General features: G+C 35.8%; 2 protein-coding genes across 5 annotated transcripts in view; both read right to left on the bottom strand.

The window, feature by feature from the left end:
* The window catches only part of LOC308507601 (ankyrin repeat domain-containing protein 26-like), a 68,876-nt gene extending 53,087 nt beyond the window's left edge, over positions 1 to 15,789 (bottom strand). For both annotated transcript variants that reach the window (XM_081072805.1, XM_081072806.1), the window contains exons 1-7: positions 13,342 to 15,789; positions 10,469 to 10,539; positions 9,156 to 9,296; positions 6,812 to 7,741; positions 5,324 to 5,473; positions 1,735 to 1,805; positions 1,302 to 1,395 (exon numbers count right to left, since the gene is read on the bottom strand). In XM_081072805.1, the coding sequence (XP_080928931.1) occupies positions 1,302 to 1,395; positions 1,735 to 1,805; positions 5,324 to 5,473; positions 6,812 to 7,741; positions 9,156 to 9,296; positions 10,469 to 10,539; positions 13,342 to 13,369 (1,485 nt within the window). In that variant the 5' untranslated portion in view covers positions 13,370 to 15,789. The remainder of the gene's footprint in view (positions 1 to 1,301; positions 1,396 to 1,734; positions 1,806 to 5,323; positions 5,474 to 6,811; positions 7,742 to 9,155; positions 9,297 to 10,468; positions 10,540 to 13,341) is intronic.
* Positions 13,707 to 16,120, bottom strand: part of LOC308507602 (uncharacterized protein) — a 91,526-nt gene continuing 89,112 nt past the window's right edge. For all 3 annotated transcript variants that reach the window (XM_081072807.1, XM_081072809.1, XM_081072808.1), the window contains one exon: positions 13,707 to 15,929. In XM_081072807.1, coding sequence (XP_080928933.1) covers positions 15,762 to 15,929 — 168 coding nt within the window. In that variant the 3' untranslated portion in view covers positions 13,707 to 15,761. The remainder of the gene's footprint in view (positions 15,930 to 16,120) is intronic.

The raw sequence follows: 16,120 nt of genomic DNA, 5'->3' as shown, positions 1-16,120 counted from the left end.
TGATGCTCAGTGATGATAGTTCTGTAGTTTAGTTGTAATTTTGATGTGGTCGTGAGAGGAGGCAAGCATGGCATTTACCTACTCTGCTATCTTGACCACAAATCCCCAATTTTTCAATTTTTGATACCTTAATATAATAGATTTCTCTATAAAGCTGTGATGTGACAACTCATGGAACTCAAATTCATGTAAGACTCCTTATCAACACATTATCATGTCACTCATATGAAAAGTATGTTAGCAACATAATGTGACTTAATTGACAAGAAGTCTAGACAAAAATTTTTTTTCAAAGTTTCTTTGGCCACAAGAAGGACCATCAGAACAATCTTCTGTTTCCCTTGATGGGCATGACTGTCTAATGAAATTGCTTAGCCCTGGCTACTGTGACTGAAAGACACCAGCTGGAAGATACATCTATGTCATTGGTCCACCTCAGGGGTCACAATGCGATCTTGTGATGGGAAATCCTAGGGAGCCTCTCCTACAGAGGACAGAAGGATGGCAGGGGAATGTTGTTCTGCTTAGGAAAGATAGTGACACGGTTTTCACTGTCCATCAGGAAATTGTCATCCTGGATGACACATCAATCTTTTCTGACATCGAACTGTTAAATTTTTAAAAGCGTATGATTAACTCAAGTGAATGGAAAAAGATTAGTTTCTAAACTTGCAAAGCTAGAAGCACTATGTTACTATGTAAGGACTTGATTGGGCATTCATTTCTACTTTTACACTGGCATCTCTTTTCTTTTTCAAAATCCAACAAAGAGAAAAGTATATTCTTTTCAGGAAACATTTGCCTAATGACCCAGTATTCGTTAATGATGAAGAAAACAAATTAGAACATTAAAAGTAATTCATTCTCCAAATCTCACTAAAGGGTTTAGATTTCAAGGGAAATTTAGAATTCTGGATCAAATCATTACTCAAATGCCTGGACTCAAACAGATATTTGTACTCCGATGTTTGTGGCAGCATAAATAGCAACAGCCAACAGTTGGAAAAACCCAAATGTTGGACACACGAAAGGATAAATGAAACATGGTGTATATCAAATGTTGCCTTTAGACTATCACAATCTTTTTCTATAAAAATCTTACTACAAAAATCATTAATTTTATGAACTGAGATTTCTTTCTCTGTGGAGAGGAATTACGTTACTCCCAGCAAGTAGTATCAACATGAATACAGTACTTTTATTAATGAGACTGTTCTTATTGTCTAAAATATCCTTATATGCTACTATGACAGACATAGAAATTCCTTTGCAGTATGACAGAAATGAAGAGATTCACTTACCAAACTTGTACCTGACAGGTGCCTGAGAAGCTGTTCGATTATGCCCACTAGCTTTTTATTTGTCAGTCTTAGGTCAGTATTTTCAGCTGCAAGCCTAAAGTGAATATTTTGACATAATTATTCTCACACCTTGACTTTAAAGCATACCACATAATCACTGAACAAATATCTAAGGTGCAACTACATAAAATCTTACAATTTGAAAAGCGCATGATTTGGCAATTGTGCTATTTTTCTAGTTGTGAATTTTGCATAATATGCAAAATTAGAGATAATGTACACAAATTATTCTTTTCAAGGTAGCTCAAAGCTGACATTTTGACCCAGCTTCACACTCATGTGTTTATTGTTATAACTGATATAATAGTCACACTACACTACACATCTGCTTTATAAATACTCAAGTTATTTTCTGTGCTGCTTTAACTTATACTTTTGCACGTGATCTTGCATCTTCTCAGTGCATCGTGCATCCTCTGGATGTCGAGCTCCTGCTTCTTGCAGCTAAAATAAAGAAAAAGTTATGTTTACTGATGATCTATGACATCTGACAATTAAGTTCGCAAACTTGTTGCAATGATGTTGCTCCCCTTTTTTTATATATATGTGAGGGACTGTTCATTATGAATTTCTACCAACTGGACACACAGTTAACCAAGTTTACTCTTTGGAATTGCTTAAAAGATTGTGTGAAAAAGTTAAGATGACCTGAACTTTTAGCCAACGACTCATTGCTCTTGCATCACGACAATGCACCAGCTCACAGGGCACTGTGTCTGAGGGAGTTTTTAGCCTGTAAACAAATAACTGTATTGCAACACCCTCCCTACTCACCTGATCTGGTCCCCAGTGACTAAATATGTCATTATCCAAAGATAAAGAAAATATGGAAAGGAAGACTATTTGATGACATTCAGGACATCAAGGGTAATATGATGACAGCAATGATGGCCATTCTAGAAAAAGAGTTCCAATGTGCTTTGAACTGTGAACTAGGCGGTGGCATTGGTGCAGAGTTTCCCAAAGGGACCGTTGTGACCGCAGTGATATTCAGCAACGAGGTATGGAGCACTTTTGCTTGAATGAGTTCTCACACTTAATTATCATACCTTGTGGTACAAATGACCCAAGAAATCAAACATACTGTATTCCAAGCATCCCATCAACTCTAATTTTAAATATTCACATACGTGAATTACCAGGCTAGTCCAGTGATTATGAAAGTTAACAGGCTACTCTTGGGGGCAGTCAGATAGTCATGGAATAGTTTGAGGGGCAGTAACTAAATAAGAGCCAAAATGCCTGGGTTTTTATCCCAAGTCCATCAGTTATTAGCTGGGTAACCTTGAGCAAAATGTGGGAAACCGTGCTGAAGTGCTAGCAGGTGTTGTTTTGTGAAATGTTGAACCTTTGACTTCCTTGAGTGGTTTGTGCTCCCAGCAAGGCAAAACTTGCTACTTTGAGAACACAGAACTAGACAAGGTCAGGAAGTGTGGAGCTGGCCAAAAAACAAGCCCTTGTTCATGCAAACATTGTAACTACTAGATTGCAGACAGTTCTGTTACTTTTTGATGCCCAGAGTATATAAGCTGCAAAAATAAACTTGGGCTGAGGCATTCTACTTAGAACTGAGGCATTCTACTTAGAACTGCATCAGTCTACTTAGAATTGCCTGCCCTCCCGATCCCATCTTTGTCTCTCTTCTTTTCTCTCAATCCTCACTCCCCACTTCAGGGACTGTTGTCTCGTCAGCAGGCACCGACAGCAAAATACTTAAATTTTGGGGGTCTCAGTTTCTTCATGTATAAAATGAGACAATAGTGGTATCTACCTCACTGAGATATTGGGAAGATTAAATTAGGGAACATATGTAATAGAAAAGGACATGGCACACAGTAAAATCAAAGGGTTTGCAGTTAGCATTATTGTTGCTGTATTTTAGGTTCTAATAAAATTTGATATTTTACACAGATGGGATGCCAATGGAAGTGGAACCAGTGTAAGAGTACACCAGTTACACTGAAATCATTCATCAAACTATCGGCAATGTCAGCAAATGGGGAGCATTAAGCCCAGAATATAACCCCAGTACTAAAATCCTTTTCCCAATTCCAAGAGCCAATAGTACATTTTCTCTGCTTGTAATAATGTATACGTTCCTATGTACACTCAGTGTAGTCCATAATGAGTATGGACTACAATGCAAATACCACCTCCTGGATTGAGCATACAATTTATATGACCATGAGAGGCAGGGTAAAGCCACTGATATGGAAATAACGGACTCTAGTGCTAAAGCCAACTTTCCAAATCAATTCCTTCCCAGCAACTGGTTCTGTGGGGATGTGTCAGAACTCAGAGGAGCAGATGGAAGCAGCACGCTCTGGCAGATCAGAAAAGCCGTCCTCAGAGCTGTAGTTAGAATGTGCTATCCACCTGTACACCCTGGCTGGCTGTAGACAGGAAGGGCTGGCTCCCTTTTATTTTAGTTTTTTATTTTTATGGAGAGGGGGAACATGAGCATTTCACTGAACAATTTTCTATTAGATTCGTGCTTTCAGTTTTATATATAATTGTGAGAAATACTTTCAGAATAAAAGTTTAATTATATCAATGTCTCCAAGGGGAAGTATTGGTTTGGTATAAAATATTTAATTTTATCCTAACAACTGTTGAAGAAAACATTTTCAATTTATGCAAGGATAGGTGCCATCATATCAAATACTATTTCCCCTTAGACAAAGTTATACTTAGAAAGACAGAATTCTCTCTCATGAAAAATTGAAACTATGTCAAATTTAGGGCTTGATTGCTCTGCACAGACTATCTGACAAGTGCTGAGGAACACGAGTTCAATGAGAGTTCAAACAGTGAGAGAAAGCTTCATGGAGAGGCCAGATTGGGAGCCAGAAATCCGGGGGGCAGGGAAATCAAAACACTGGCTCCCACCATAACTTGTAAACTCATGTTCATAGCAGAATTATTAACAGCCAAAAAGTGGAAACAACACAAAGTTCCATCAGCTGATGAATGGGTAAGTATTTTGTCCACAAGGTGAAGCAACATTGGGCAATAGGAAGAAATAGCTCACAACTGATGTGTGCTACAACACGGTGGAACCCTGGAAACGTGATGTTACGTGAAAGAAGCGAGTCACAAGGGACCTCACATCGTGTGATTCCATTTACATGAAATATCCAAAGTAGGCAAATCTACAGAGACAGAAAGTAGATTGGTGGTTGCCTGAGGCTGGGAGAGACAGGAAGATAGGGTGACAGCTAAGGGATGTGGGGTTTCTTTTGGGGGTAATGGAAATGTTCTATAATTGTGGTGATAGTTCCACATCTCTCTGAATGTAACAAGAGATATTGAATTGTATATTTTAAATGGTGAAATATGATATGGGGATTGCATCCCAATGAAGATTAAAAAAACACAAATATAGTGAATGTGGATTATTTTCTTAATTCTCTATTGTGGGTGTGCATACTATAATGATCAACATATTTCTACACTTTTACAATATTTCAAAAATGAAAACAAAATGAAGGAAATGCCTACTTCAACTGGTTTGTATAATGAACTTTCTGTACAAGTTAGTTTGAAGTCCATGAAATATATACCAATGCTGTAACCATTTACAAAAGTGATGATAAGAAATAAGACAAATTTCTGAATCGTTCTAGTAAGCATTATCTTCTGATTTTAAATGGCTGCTTCATCCTGGTAATGGAGATATCACTACAAAATATTGTTTAGTAGGAAGAAAGTCTCTCGATTTCTATGAGGAATGCTGCCTATTTCTCAACGTTACCAAGGGTATAGATATAAGAAAAAACATACGTTGCAAATAGCAGGATAGAAGCCAGAGTTTAAGAAGTGCATTATAAAGACAATAAAATTATAATAAATTAATTACACCGAAAACACAAAAGAAAGCTGCCCTTGAAAATCAGGATCTTAAAACACTTTATATTAATCAACTATAGATGAACTGTTGACAGGTTACATTTCACACATACCTGATGTCTGATTTGCTCTAATGTCTTGAAATCCTGTGTCTCAGCTTCTGAATTCATACGGTAACGTGATCTATCCTCCAGTGAAGCCTCTGACATAGACAGTTTTTTTGTGGAGTCAGGTAGCTCTTGTTGAAATCGTCTCCCAAGCACCTAGGAAGATGATTCTGTTAGTGATCTCATAAACACACCTATTAAATTATGTTAAAATTTGCTAACTCTAACATATTAATATAATATGTAACTCGAAAAAGATCACCCCATGCATCAGTTCACCTTCTTTTCTTCTTTTGGACACAATTCTGTCTACTGAATCTGGGTAAGACACAGAAGGTGTTATCCTGCTGCCCACTCACTATTACGTAGGTTACTTGAACAACAGATTCAGCCCCACTCTCCACTTCCCCTGATGAAGCCGCAGAGCTTAACAATCTACTGACATCTCAAGGGGAAATTGGTATGTCGGTGGGACTAGCGGTCGTCAAGTATACATTGTGGAATGTTTTCCCCTTTTTTTATCACAGGCTTAAATTGACTTCACAGGTCCTCACATATGCAGTCCACTGCTCACAACCTTCCAACAGATTCCTGTATCTTAGAAGAAAAGCGAACTCATTCCAGTGGTCTTCATGGCCTGGACCTCTCTCCCTGCTACACATGAATCCTGCCTCCCCTCACTCGTCTGAAAATGGAGACCCAGTGCCAAATTAATAAATCAGAGACTGCTAAATTCTCTTTGAAATGGACAAACTTATGTCCAAATGATAGTAAATGGGCCTTGCGATGAGAAAAATGAATTTGTAAAAATATTCAAGGACAATTATAGATAGCAGTGGGAAGATTAAATCAAGTAGAGTTTTGATAAAACTCCTCACATTTGTCCCAAATTATGATTTAATGAAAAATTAGCTGCCTTTAAAGAGGTCACAGGTCCTAAGAATACATTATTTGAGACTGAAATAGTTCCAATTTATATCAAATTGACATGAATAAAAACAAAATTATACCAACTAAAATGTGGAAGAAACTACTGAGGGAAAGGGACAGCATCTACACTTCAGTTCATGTGGGAAATCTAGAATTAACTCTCTAGGTAATCCACTTAATTGAACCTTTATCTCTAAAAACTCTGTTTGCATAGGAGCATTTCCATTTATCTGCTTCATAATGGTATTACAGTGTGGTAACAGAAAGATGAAAATTATTATTGTAGCAGTATAAGACTAAATCATTCATATCAATATGTATCTAATAACAATTTATACCTTAAAATTTCATAGTCAACACAATGCCTTTACTCAAAGTAAAGCTCCTCACAGGTCTAAGTTTTGTTTGCTGGATACAATGGACGCTTTTAAGCTGTTAGAGCAAATACATTTGTAATCTATATATTTTTAATATTCTGCTAGATTCAACATTTAGCCATCATCAAATATTTGAACACTGAATTTTCTTTCAGGAAATCTGAAAACTATCTTTCTGGATACTTACCTCTCTTTCTGATATATCGTTTTCATACTGGCACATTCTTCCTTTCAAGTGATTCAATTTGCTGACTAACTCCTTATGGCTCTCTTTCACCACTGGATCTTGTTTTTCACATTCAGCTTGACGCACTTTTCTAAGCCCCTGAAGCTGCTCTTCAATATTCATTCCTGAGTTTTCATTATTGTCACTTTTGTGGAACGCATCATCCAGTTGCCTTCGAAGAAGCATGTTTCCACTCTGTAGGTCAGATCCTTCCTCCTTTAGGGATTCCAGCTTTCCAATATACGGGTTCATTTTTCCTTGTTCCCTTTGATTCATGTGTTCAATTTCCTCCTCTTGACACTGAGTTTGGTTTAGGTCTTTCAGTACAGGTTCAGCAACCAATGTCCTTTCTCTGACATCGTATCTTGCGTGAGGGAGCTCAGTGTCTAAGCTATTGGATTTACTTCCAGCTTTAGGAAGTTGCTGAGAATGAATCTCACTGTTTTCTTTTAGGTTACACACAGCAAACCCGATGTTGTCCACGAAATGCAAGCATTTATCTCTTAATCCCTGGAAAGGATTTTGTAGGTGTCTTAATTGCTTACTAAACTCATGATGATGGTCGGATTCCGCTTCTGTTTTCAATCTTTCTTTGCTTTGTCTTTCATTCTCCAGTTGAGAGTTCAGCATTGTATTCTCAGCTGTTGGGACATTAAGCTGTCTGTTATATTCAAATACTCTTTTTGTTAGCGTTTTGTCATTCTGTTTTACTGTCTTTTGAAGACGGTCCTTCTTTTCTTTTACATTTGCAGTGTCCTCAAAGTATTTTTTTTCCATTTCCTGCTTCTGAGTTATGAGTGTGTCCCTTTGTAGTCTTAGTATGGCGATTTCATCCTGCAACACGTGATTTTCATGCAACAGGTCTTTTGCTCTTTCGTAACTCTCAGAATCCTAAGTAAAACAAAGGAGACTTGTAGCTAGCACTCAATGAAATGACATATCATGATATCCTCTGAAATTAAAGAAGAACCTAAATGTTTATATAATGAAAAGGTGGCAGTAAGTGGATATCCCACTGGGAAAATACAATGTTGAATCCAAACCTCCAACTTTATATAAGCATAAATTCCCCAAAGTTAAAAAAAAAATAATATAAGATGCTGAATCCATGAAAGTGAACAAGAGAATTTTAAAATCATCAGAGCATTTTAAGAGTCTCAGAACTGGAAAGGCAGCAAACCCAGAAGGCATCAAATGGAAGATTAAGAAGTCTGACTACATTTTAAAATAGAGGTCACCGTGTGAATATACACCTATCCCACAGTAAGAGTATTCACTCTGCATACATTTGGACTGATTACATTTCCTAGAATTTTTTTTCCCAAGAATACTCAAAAGATATTCTACTTTTCTAATATTTTCAGAGTCAGTTGTAAGATGAAATCTACTAATCACTGATAAATCTAGGCATTACGCTAAGCACTTCTTTATACATCAATGAACTCTTCGTTATCACAGTTTCAAATAGAATGATTACAAAGATGAGCAAGTTCAGGATTTTTTCCCAGGACTTTGGACTCTACAATAGTGTGCTTGCTGCTCTTCTAGTGTAAATATATAAATTCAAAAGAAGCCTTAGATTTCAAAAAAAAAAAAAAACTCAGGGTAAATAGGCTAAAAATTATAGAGCTCTTCTTAGAAAATAGAAAATTATTGTTAGAAAATATTTGCTGCTGCTTAAGTGTTGTTTCCTTTTCATAATGTTTAAAGGAGAAATAAATGTGTAATAGGGGAAAACACACTGACTTCTTTGAATAAAATACTCACCAATAAATTATCGCTAAGTATGCATCATGGCATACAATTTTCTTCAAAAGTTCCTAGCACTGAAATAGGACTCTACTTGGAACAAATTGTTCCTTTTCTCAAAAGTAGATCTAAAAGACGGTCTCTGCACTGGCTATACTTCTACTCCTTACAATCAGCGGAAGTGAAAACTAACCTCTCTACTAATACAGCAAGGGGATGAAATCACTGCCTCAAATTGAAACTTCTGTTATTAGTAACAATAGTTTTGAGATTGTAGAAAGCTCATTGATCCCTGTAAAAAGTATTGAAAACCTCCCCTTTAGATGACACATTGGGAACGTCACTACTTGACTGTTGGACATAAAAGGATTTCAATCAAGAATATCATTTATTGCAATGGACCAAAAATGTCACTCTCCCTAAAATACACACACACACATACACACACACACACACACACACACACTTTTAAAATCCTCTACAATTCCCATATGTACAACATTGGTTTTTAAAATATGTACATAAACACACATTTGAAAATGACTAAACAAAATACCTCAGAATTCATTTTCTTAAGATTTATTTCTGTCTCCTTATGTTGTTGAAGGCAATTGGTCAGAATTGTGTCATGTAATATTTTGTTGTCCTGTTCTCGGGAAAGTGTTCTCGGGAAAGTGTTGTTTTCCTCTTGTACAAGCTAGAGAATCGAATATGAACAAAGAAAAATTAGAATATAACTAAAATTTAACTGTTAAAAATCTTAATCTACGTTTACTTACTCCCAAATTATCGGACTTTAATTAGAAAGTGAAAAATAACTTGCCTTAGTCTAAATTAGAAGAAAAACATGAATCCGCAAAACTAATTTTGTCACTGTTTGAACTAAACAATTGGTTATATGTTAAATCCACCCAAAAAATGAAATAGTAGATGATTTTTAATGTCACAGAGGCTTTCTCATTTAAAATAGTTCACCTCACCATGTCTTAAATAGTGAGCCCCTACAGTGAATTTAAGAATATTTTTTAAAGATTAATAACTGGAGAATAGGCAAACTTTAATTAGAAGCCCACATCATTAACATCAATCAGTAAGAGAAGTAAATTCCTAAATATTAATTCACATTATACACTATGAGTGTTACACATTGTGTTATACATTGACATAATTATCTGTTGCATCCAATTCTAACTTATTCAATACCCACTAGTAAGAGCAGACAAAAAATTAAATCATATTTACTGATTTCCTACACTGAAAGGAAAGATATTAGAAAGTTATTGTTTGTGTCCTAACAACCAAAGGTTCCATCCTGAGAAGATGTGATTCTCTTAAAAAGCAGTTGAGTTGAGTGCATGACCCCTTTCTCTCCCTCAATGTAGACGCAGAGTCCATTACACAGAGGTCACAAGAAAGAATCCATCTCTAACCTTGGCCTTAGTGACCAGCCATACGGAACTGCACATTTTGAACCCCTGAAAACCATGACTCCTTTCACGTGAGCCTGAATCAGTGGCCATCATTTTTACATGGTTCATAATTTCAACTGTCTCATCATGTGATTCAATATTTGATGTTACTTTCTTTTTTATTTAAGGGACTTATAAAAATTAAAGGAGCAAACAACATTCAGGACTTTATTATTATTATTTTTGCCTCAATCCAAAGATAAAGTTGAGCTATGAATATCTATAGTTTCTAACAATATTTTAAGTTTTGTAACTAGTTCAAATGTTATAAATATCATTCAGTTATGACCTTTTGACTCTAAAAGGCTAGCATGAAAGGTAATTTCAATTGGACTCTATTATATTATTAAAGCACAGAAAACCATATTATACTAGAAATTTAAAATTAAATTCCACATACATGTGTGTAGTTCTTTTCATTTCCATCAAGCCTCGCTTGTCCTTCCTCTGATGTCATTCCTAGGTGTTGTCCTGCTGACAAATCTATGTATTAGTTAAAACGAACTGCTTAGAACAATTAGATAAAAGCTATAATCTTTATAAATACAGAAAATAACATCTTATCAACTGAGACTTCAAATTAAGCGTCATCTTTTCCTGAATATTTACTTTACTTAAGAAATACTTCTAATTAGCTAACACTTCTAATTAGCTAACAAACCATTTGGGAAATATGAGATGTCACAAAGTGAAAGGCATACAAACATGTCAAAAATTCATCCACAAATTCATTCATTGAACATCGATGGAAAAACAATCAGAAAAAAAAAACCTACAATTTAGAAATGCAGTACAAACATATCGAGTTGCACTATATACTCTGTTCTCTACCTCGTAATATACCTTTTGAACAACACCCTAAGATTCAACTGCAATGTCATTCATTGTTTCCAGAATGACTTACTTCTGATGCATTTATCATCACCCTTCCTTATATCTGAAATGTTTTCCTCCACTATTCTGAAAATTTCTTTTCACCTTTGAGGATTCAGCACTGGGGTTTAAGGAAGAAGACAGAGAAGAGGAGACAGACTGCGGACACAGCTGAGATTCCCATCACTGCTGGGAAAGTCAATTCTAAAATATATAAAGCCATAGAAAATCCAAGAAATATTTGATTGTTGGTTTCGGAAGGTGCTTTTTCATTTACAATACATACAGTTTTAACTGATACTTTTGAATTCAGAATATGAAACTAAAGCTAAGAAACTATGTTTTGTTTCACTAGGCAACCTTTAGATCTTTATGAAGTTTTCCCATCTGGTCCTAATGTTCTAAGTATAATTCTGCTGCCCACTCCCCAGAGTATGCTAAATACTAGTCTAAAGGAAATCACGCTTTCACCTCATTCTCTTTCTTATTTCCATATGTTATTGTGGTTCCGGAAGAATGCCAATGTCTTGCTAAAAGTCATTCTGTTTGGCTGTTAAGTTCCATAAACAGAGTAAACATGAAGTAGATTTTGCCACAAAATGACTGTTGGAAAGTCAGAACTACGATCAACCTACATAGAGGTGGGCTAGAGTTGAACACTTTCTGTTTCTCTATTTCCTTCTTTGCTTTCTCTGTTTTCTGGTAGCTGTGATTCACTCAAGTCATGGAGCCTATAATTACCTAACAGAAACACACCTACAATCTGAGTCTCTAGTTTATCTATTACGGTCATCTGTCCAAACTCTGTGGATGCTGACAGAGTTTTGCTCATGGAGTGTGATGCAAATGGCCTTTTATCACCAAATTTCCAATCCCTGCATCTTTGACCAGTTTCATGATTGGAGGTCAAAGAAGTAGAATCCCAATCTGAATTCTGGGATTAAGTTTTCATTTATTAGGATGTAAAAATAACACAAAGTTGACTATCTTGTAAAACTTCCTTTTTCAGAGAAGCAGTCACACGTCCTCTTTTCCCCCAAACACCTATTCCTTCAGAATACATTTTATTTTAGGTGTCCTATACTTGCCATTTACATAGGTAAGTTTAATTAACTATTGTCACGCAGCAATTTCTATTACATAATGTGTTTCCAATTAAATATTTCCTTCTTAATAGTTAAGATGGTGAAGGGTATGATTTTTTTTGTTACTGTCAAAAGTTATGTGTAACCACTTATCTTAAGTTTAAATATGCATGACAAACATGGGTTTACAAAAACTTTTAATGAATCGTACTACTTCAAATAAGAAACTATTTATTATAAGAAAATGGTCTTTTCTAAATGCTCCAATATCTTCAGAATTCATTTTTAAACCTTAGATAAACAGATATTCATATGACAAATTACAGTCCTGGGCGACCTTATTGTTTCCAAGGAAAAATGGGATCAAACTAGGTCATTTAAATCGGTGGTTTCCAATGTCATGTGAGAATCCATGAAGTCCCAAGGTCTGTCAGTCGAGGGGCCCGAAAAGGTCAAAGCTATTTTCACAGAAATACTGAATGTCATTTGCCATTTTCACTCTCATTCTCTTCTAAGTGTACAGTAGAGTTTTCCACAGTCGTGATATCACAGCTCTGATGGTGACATCATAGCTCTATGGTTACTGGGTCGTAGCTCCAATGGCTCACGAAATGCATGACTGTGTGTGCTCGTATTTTAAATTGTTCAGTTTTTATTTCTAATATTGTAACTATCTATGGAGACTACCGACTTAAAAATATTCTTTGGAATTCTCAATAGTTTTTAATAGCATAAAAGCATCCCAAGGCACAAAAGCTTCAGAATTCCTATTTTCAAAGATTGTGTCTATCAAATATTCATTACCATTAATTACTTCTCCCATTTTTAATAATCGAAGACACCATAGGCGCATGTACACACATAGGCAGTGTATGCTCAGCAGAACATCTGGTTTTAAGACCATCAGTGTTACAACACTAAGAGGAAGTAAAGTTAAAAACAATTGTCATGGTAGCAACTGAAGCTTACTTGGGTAAACGTCAAAATTCAAATGACCATTTGAAAACGCTGGAAAAATCTTCCAGTGTGATCATTGGTAACCCGTATTAAGTACAGGGATTCCAAACTGGGACATTTAGGGTATCGAACAAACGGAGAACTATCTTAGTGAAGTCACCGTTTTAAAATCTCATTTTCTTATTCCTGTGAATACCTTTTCTCAAACACCGATACTAAGAATGACATCACGTTATTTATGTCAAATCCTTCCATTAAATTTGTAACAAAAAAAAGGAATGATGAAGAGAAGACTGCAAGCATGTCACATGTCCTTGCGTACTCCTTCCCAAAATTAAATTGGTATTACAAAGTGTACCTGGTATGAAGGGTTGCACATCGTCCATTCCTATAGGTCTGTAAGGAACAGGATCTTCCACTTCAATGCTCGGCTGAAGGGGTTAGGAAACAAGATGATTAGTAACTAATGGACACTTCATGCAATCTCTAGTTAACAATTCAGGATAACAATATTAATGTTATAATCTCCAAGAAAAGGACTTTTTGAAAAATATGTATTTAAGCAAATATTAGTTTGGTACAACTGATACTGCAGTTTGTGCAATTTTTTTTAAACCTTGTAAACCGCAATTACTCTTGCACCGAACTAATACCTTGAAAAGTGTATTTCCTATAACTTGAAATATTTCTAATGATACATTCTTTTTGTTTGTTTGTTTTTTTAGTGTTAAAACAAGATACTTGCTTGACATGGTAAGAAACCTTGGTGTATGTCCTGTTGAGTCTAAATAGAACATTTTAGAACCTACTTCATCTAGGTCAACAAGAGCTTGGAAAAACCAAACTCTTATTTGATAAAAATTTTGATAGGAAAAATGATTAAATAGAATGACAAAGCTGTAAGAAAGCTTTTCGTTAAATTATATTTAAATAAATAATAGGAAAACGTTATATATAGTTATGCAACTTTTCAAAAAAGTTTAATAAATTCTAATCAGGAAAAGATAAGAACATTTATTTACTAACCATCTCAAATGTACCAGGCATCTGCCATGCACAGTTTATTTCTTTTCCACACAAACAACAAATATAAAAATGGTTTGATGCTGGTTAGCCCTCTTCCTGCTTCCTGACCATTCCAAGACACTAGAATAAAATGATGAACCCACATGATCCATTGCTGTCCCTGCCCAGCAGGTTTCACTCCTAGACCTTCACATGACTGGGTCCTTCTCATGCTTCACGTGGCACTATCCCACACAGACGTTTACTTCAGGTCAAAACACTGAGCTCGCACCAACAGAGCCTCAAGTACCGAAACACTACACATCAACAGGGTATCGCCTATCACAGTCTCCTGAAGTTTAGCATCCCCCAGATTAGAAATCCACATGCCCCTTCTAACTTTTCCACTCTGTTCTTGACACTACTGCCATTTGATTGTCCTTCAGGTTTACAAAAAGTGTCCCCACCATTTGGTAAGTCACTACCGCCCACTGTGATCATTGATTTTACATTTCTATAGCTCCCTTTACACTTCGCAAAGTGTTTTCACATTTGTTACCACATTAGTTCATTCCACATACCTGAAAGGTAGGCATAAGTACCTTTATGATGAATGAGGTCACTGACATCCGACAGGTTAAAAAGAAGTTTCCCCCAGATCCCACAGCTACTAAGTGACCCATCCAGGGTTCTAGTGTGTTCTTATCGTCAAACACAGTGTCTACACCAGTAGGCAGCAGCTGCCTATATCAGAAGATCACACTCCTCCTGTCTCTTTTCACAGCTGTCATCTCACATTGGCTCATCATTACTTTGTACTTCTATTACTACAAGCATGGTTGCCATCAAGATACTCAATGCATGCTATTTTAACTGAACAAGACAATTGTTGTGTATTAAAGCAGCACTCAGCCGATTGTTGTTAGTATAATCCTGCACAGTATTACTATTAACAATGCTCTTCCTTCCCTGGAAAAGTTCCTTGCAGATCTATTTGAGAATACCAATACAATAATACTTTCATGTATCAGGCATTATCTTTTCAAGTTCCAAGGTATAAAAAACCCTAAATTCCAAATTCTTTCTTTCTGAATCTCATTAGGACATTTACACAACCATAAAAACCACATAATCAAGCATTTGGGCATACTTCAAGCTGGAATAATGCTTTAGCTTTTAGGTAAACTTAACTTCAGAACCCAACTGATTCCTTATGACTTGGAAGACTTCTTGTTTTATACTATTCTACACCGACCGCCTTAAGTGAACCTTGCAAGTTAGCAGAATTGTACTACGCTGTCTCATTATATTAAGCACATATGTATTTTATTAATTATAGGCTAAACCATAAGAAAATAGTTAGTGTGGGGAAATGCAGAGGTGAGAAAGTATAGTCAAAGCATACCTTTTACGTTTTAACATCACTGAATGGTGATATTTAAAATAATAATGATAAAAAATTACAGTACCTCAGAATCCCAACATGATTTTACAGCTCCTTTTCCGAATCTTAATGCTGATATTTTAACTATAAAATGTAGTCACAGAACATTAATGTGAACATATATTACTACACATTTTAAATACACATTCAAGTCATGAATATTTACATGAAAGTAATAGCAGAAAAGAATATCAGGGGGCCGAAGCATTTGCAAGAAGAAGCAGTTGTTAGTAATGGGGATACTTTTGCAAAAAAGACAGGAACAAATGCTTATAAGAAATGAAAATCACAGTTGGATCTACACGTGTTAGATTTGTGTATAGCAGCACTTAAGCTAGAAAGAATTCATAGATAGTCACTAAATTATCACTTGTATAATTTTGGTGTGCTCCATCAACAGAGGTCAAGATAACAGTTTTTGTTTGCTCTTGTGGAGCACTTTCAATAATATCCACACCATTTTCTCTTTTTCCAATTGGCGGCTTGGTTGCTTCTTTCTATTAAAAAAAAGAAAAGAAAAACCCAACTTCAGCAAACATCGTATTCATTTACTCGTTCACTCGCTCACTCAGTCCTTCTGTCAGTAAGACAACAAACCGCTATCGTAGCCATCGAATCATAGGCATAGACCCAGGGAAAGCTGGAAATAGAAATGAAAGATTTTTGTCCTATATTCTAGTAGGGGTCG

The sequence above is a fragment of the Rhinolophus hipposideros genome, assembly GCF_964194185.1.
Source record: "Rhinolophus hipposideros genome assembly, chromosome: 14".
NCBI lineage: Eukaryota > Metazoa > Chordata > Mammalia > Chiroptera > Rhinolophidae > Rhinolophus > Rhinolophus hipposideros.
This window is presented reverse-complemented; position numbering and strand designations above follow the sequence as displayed.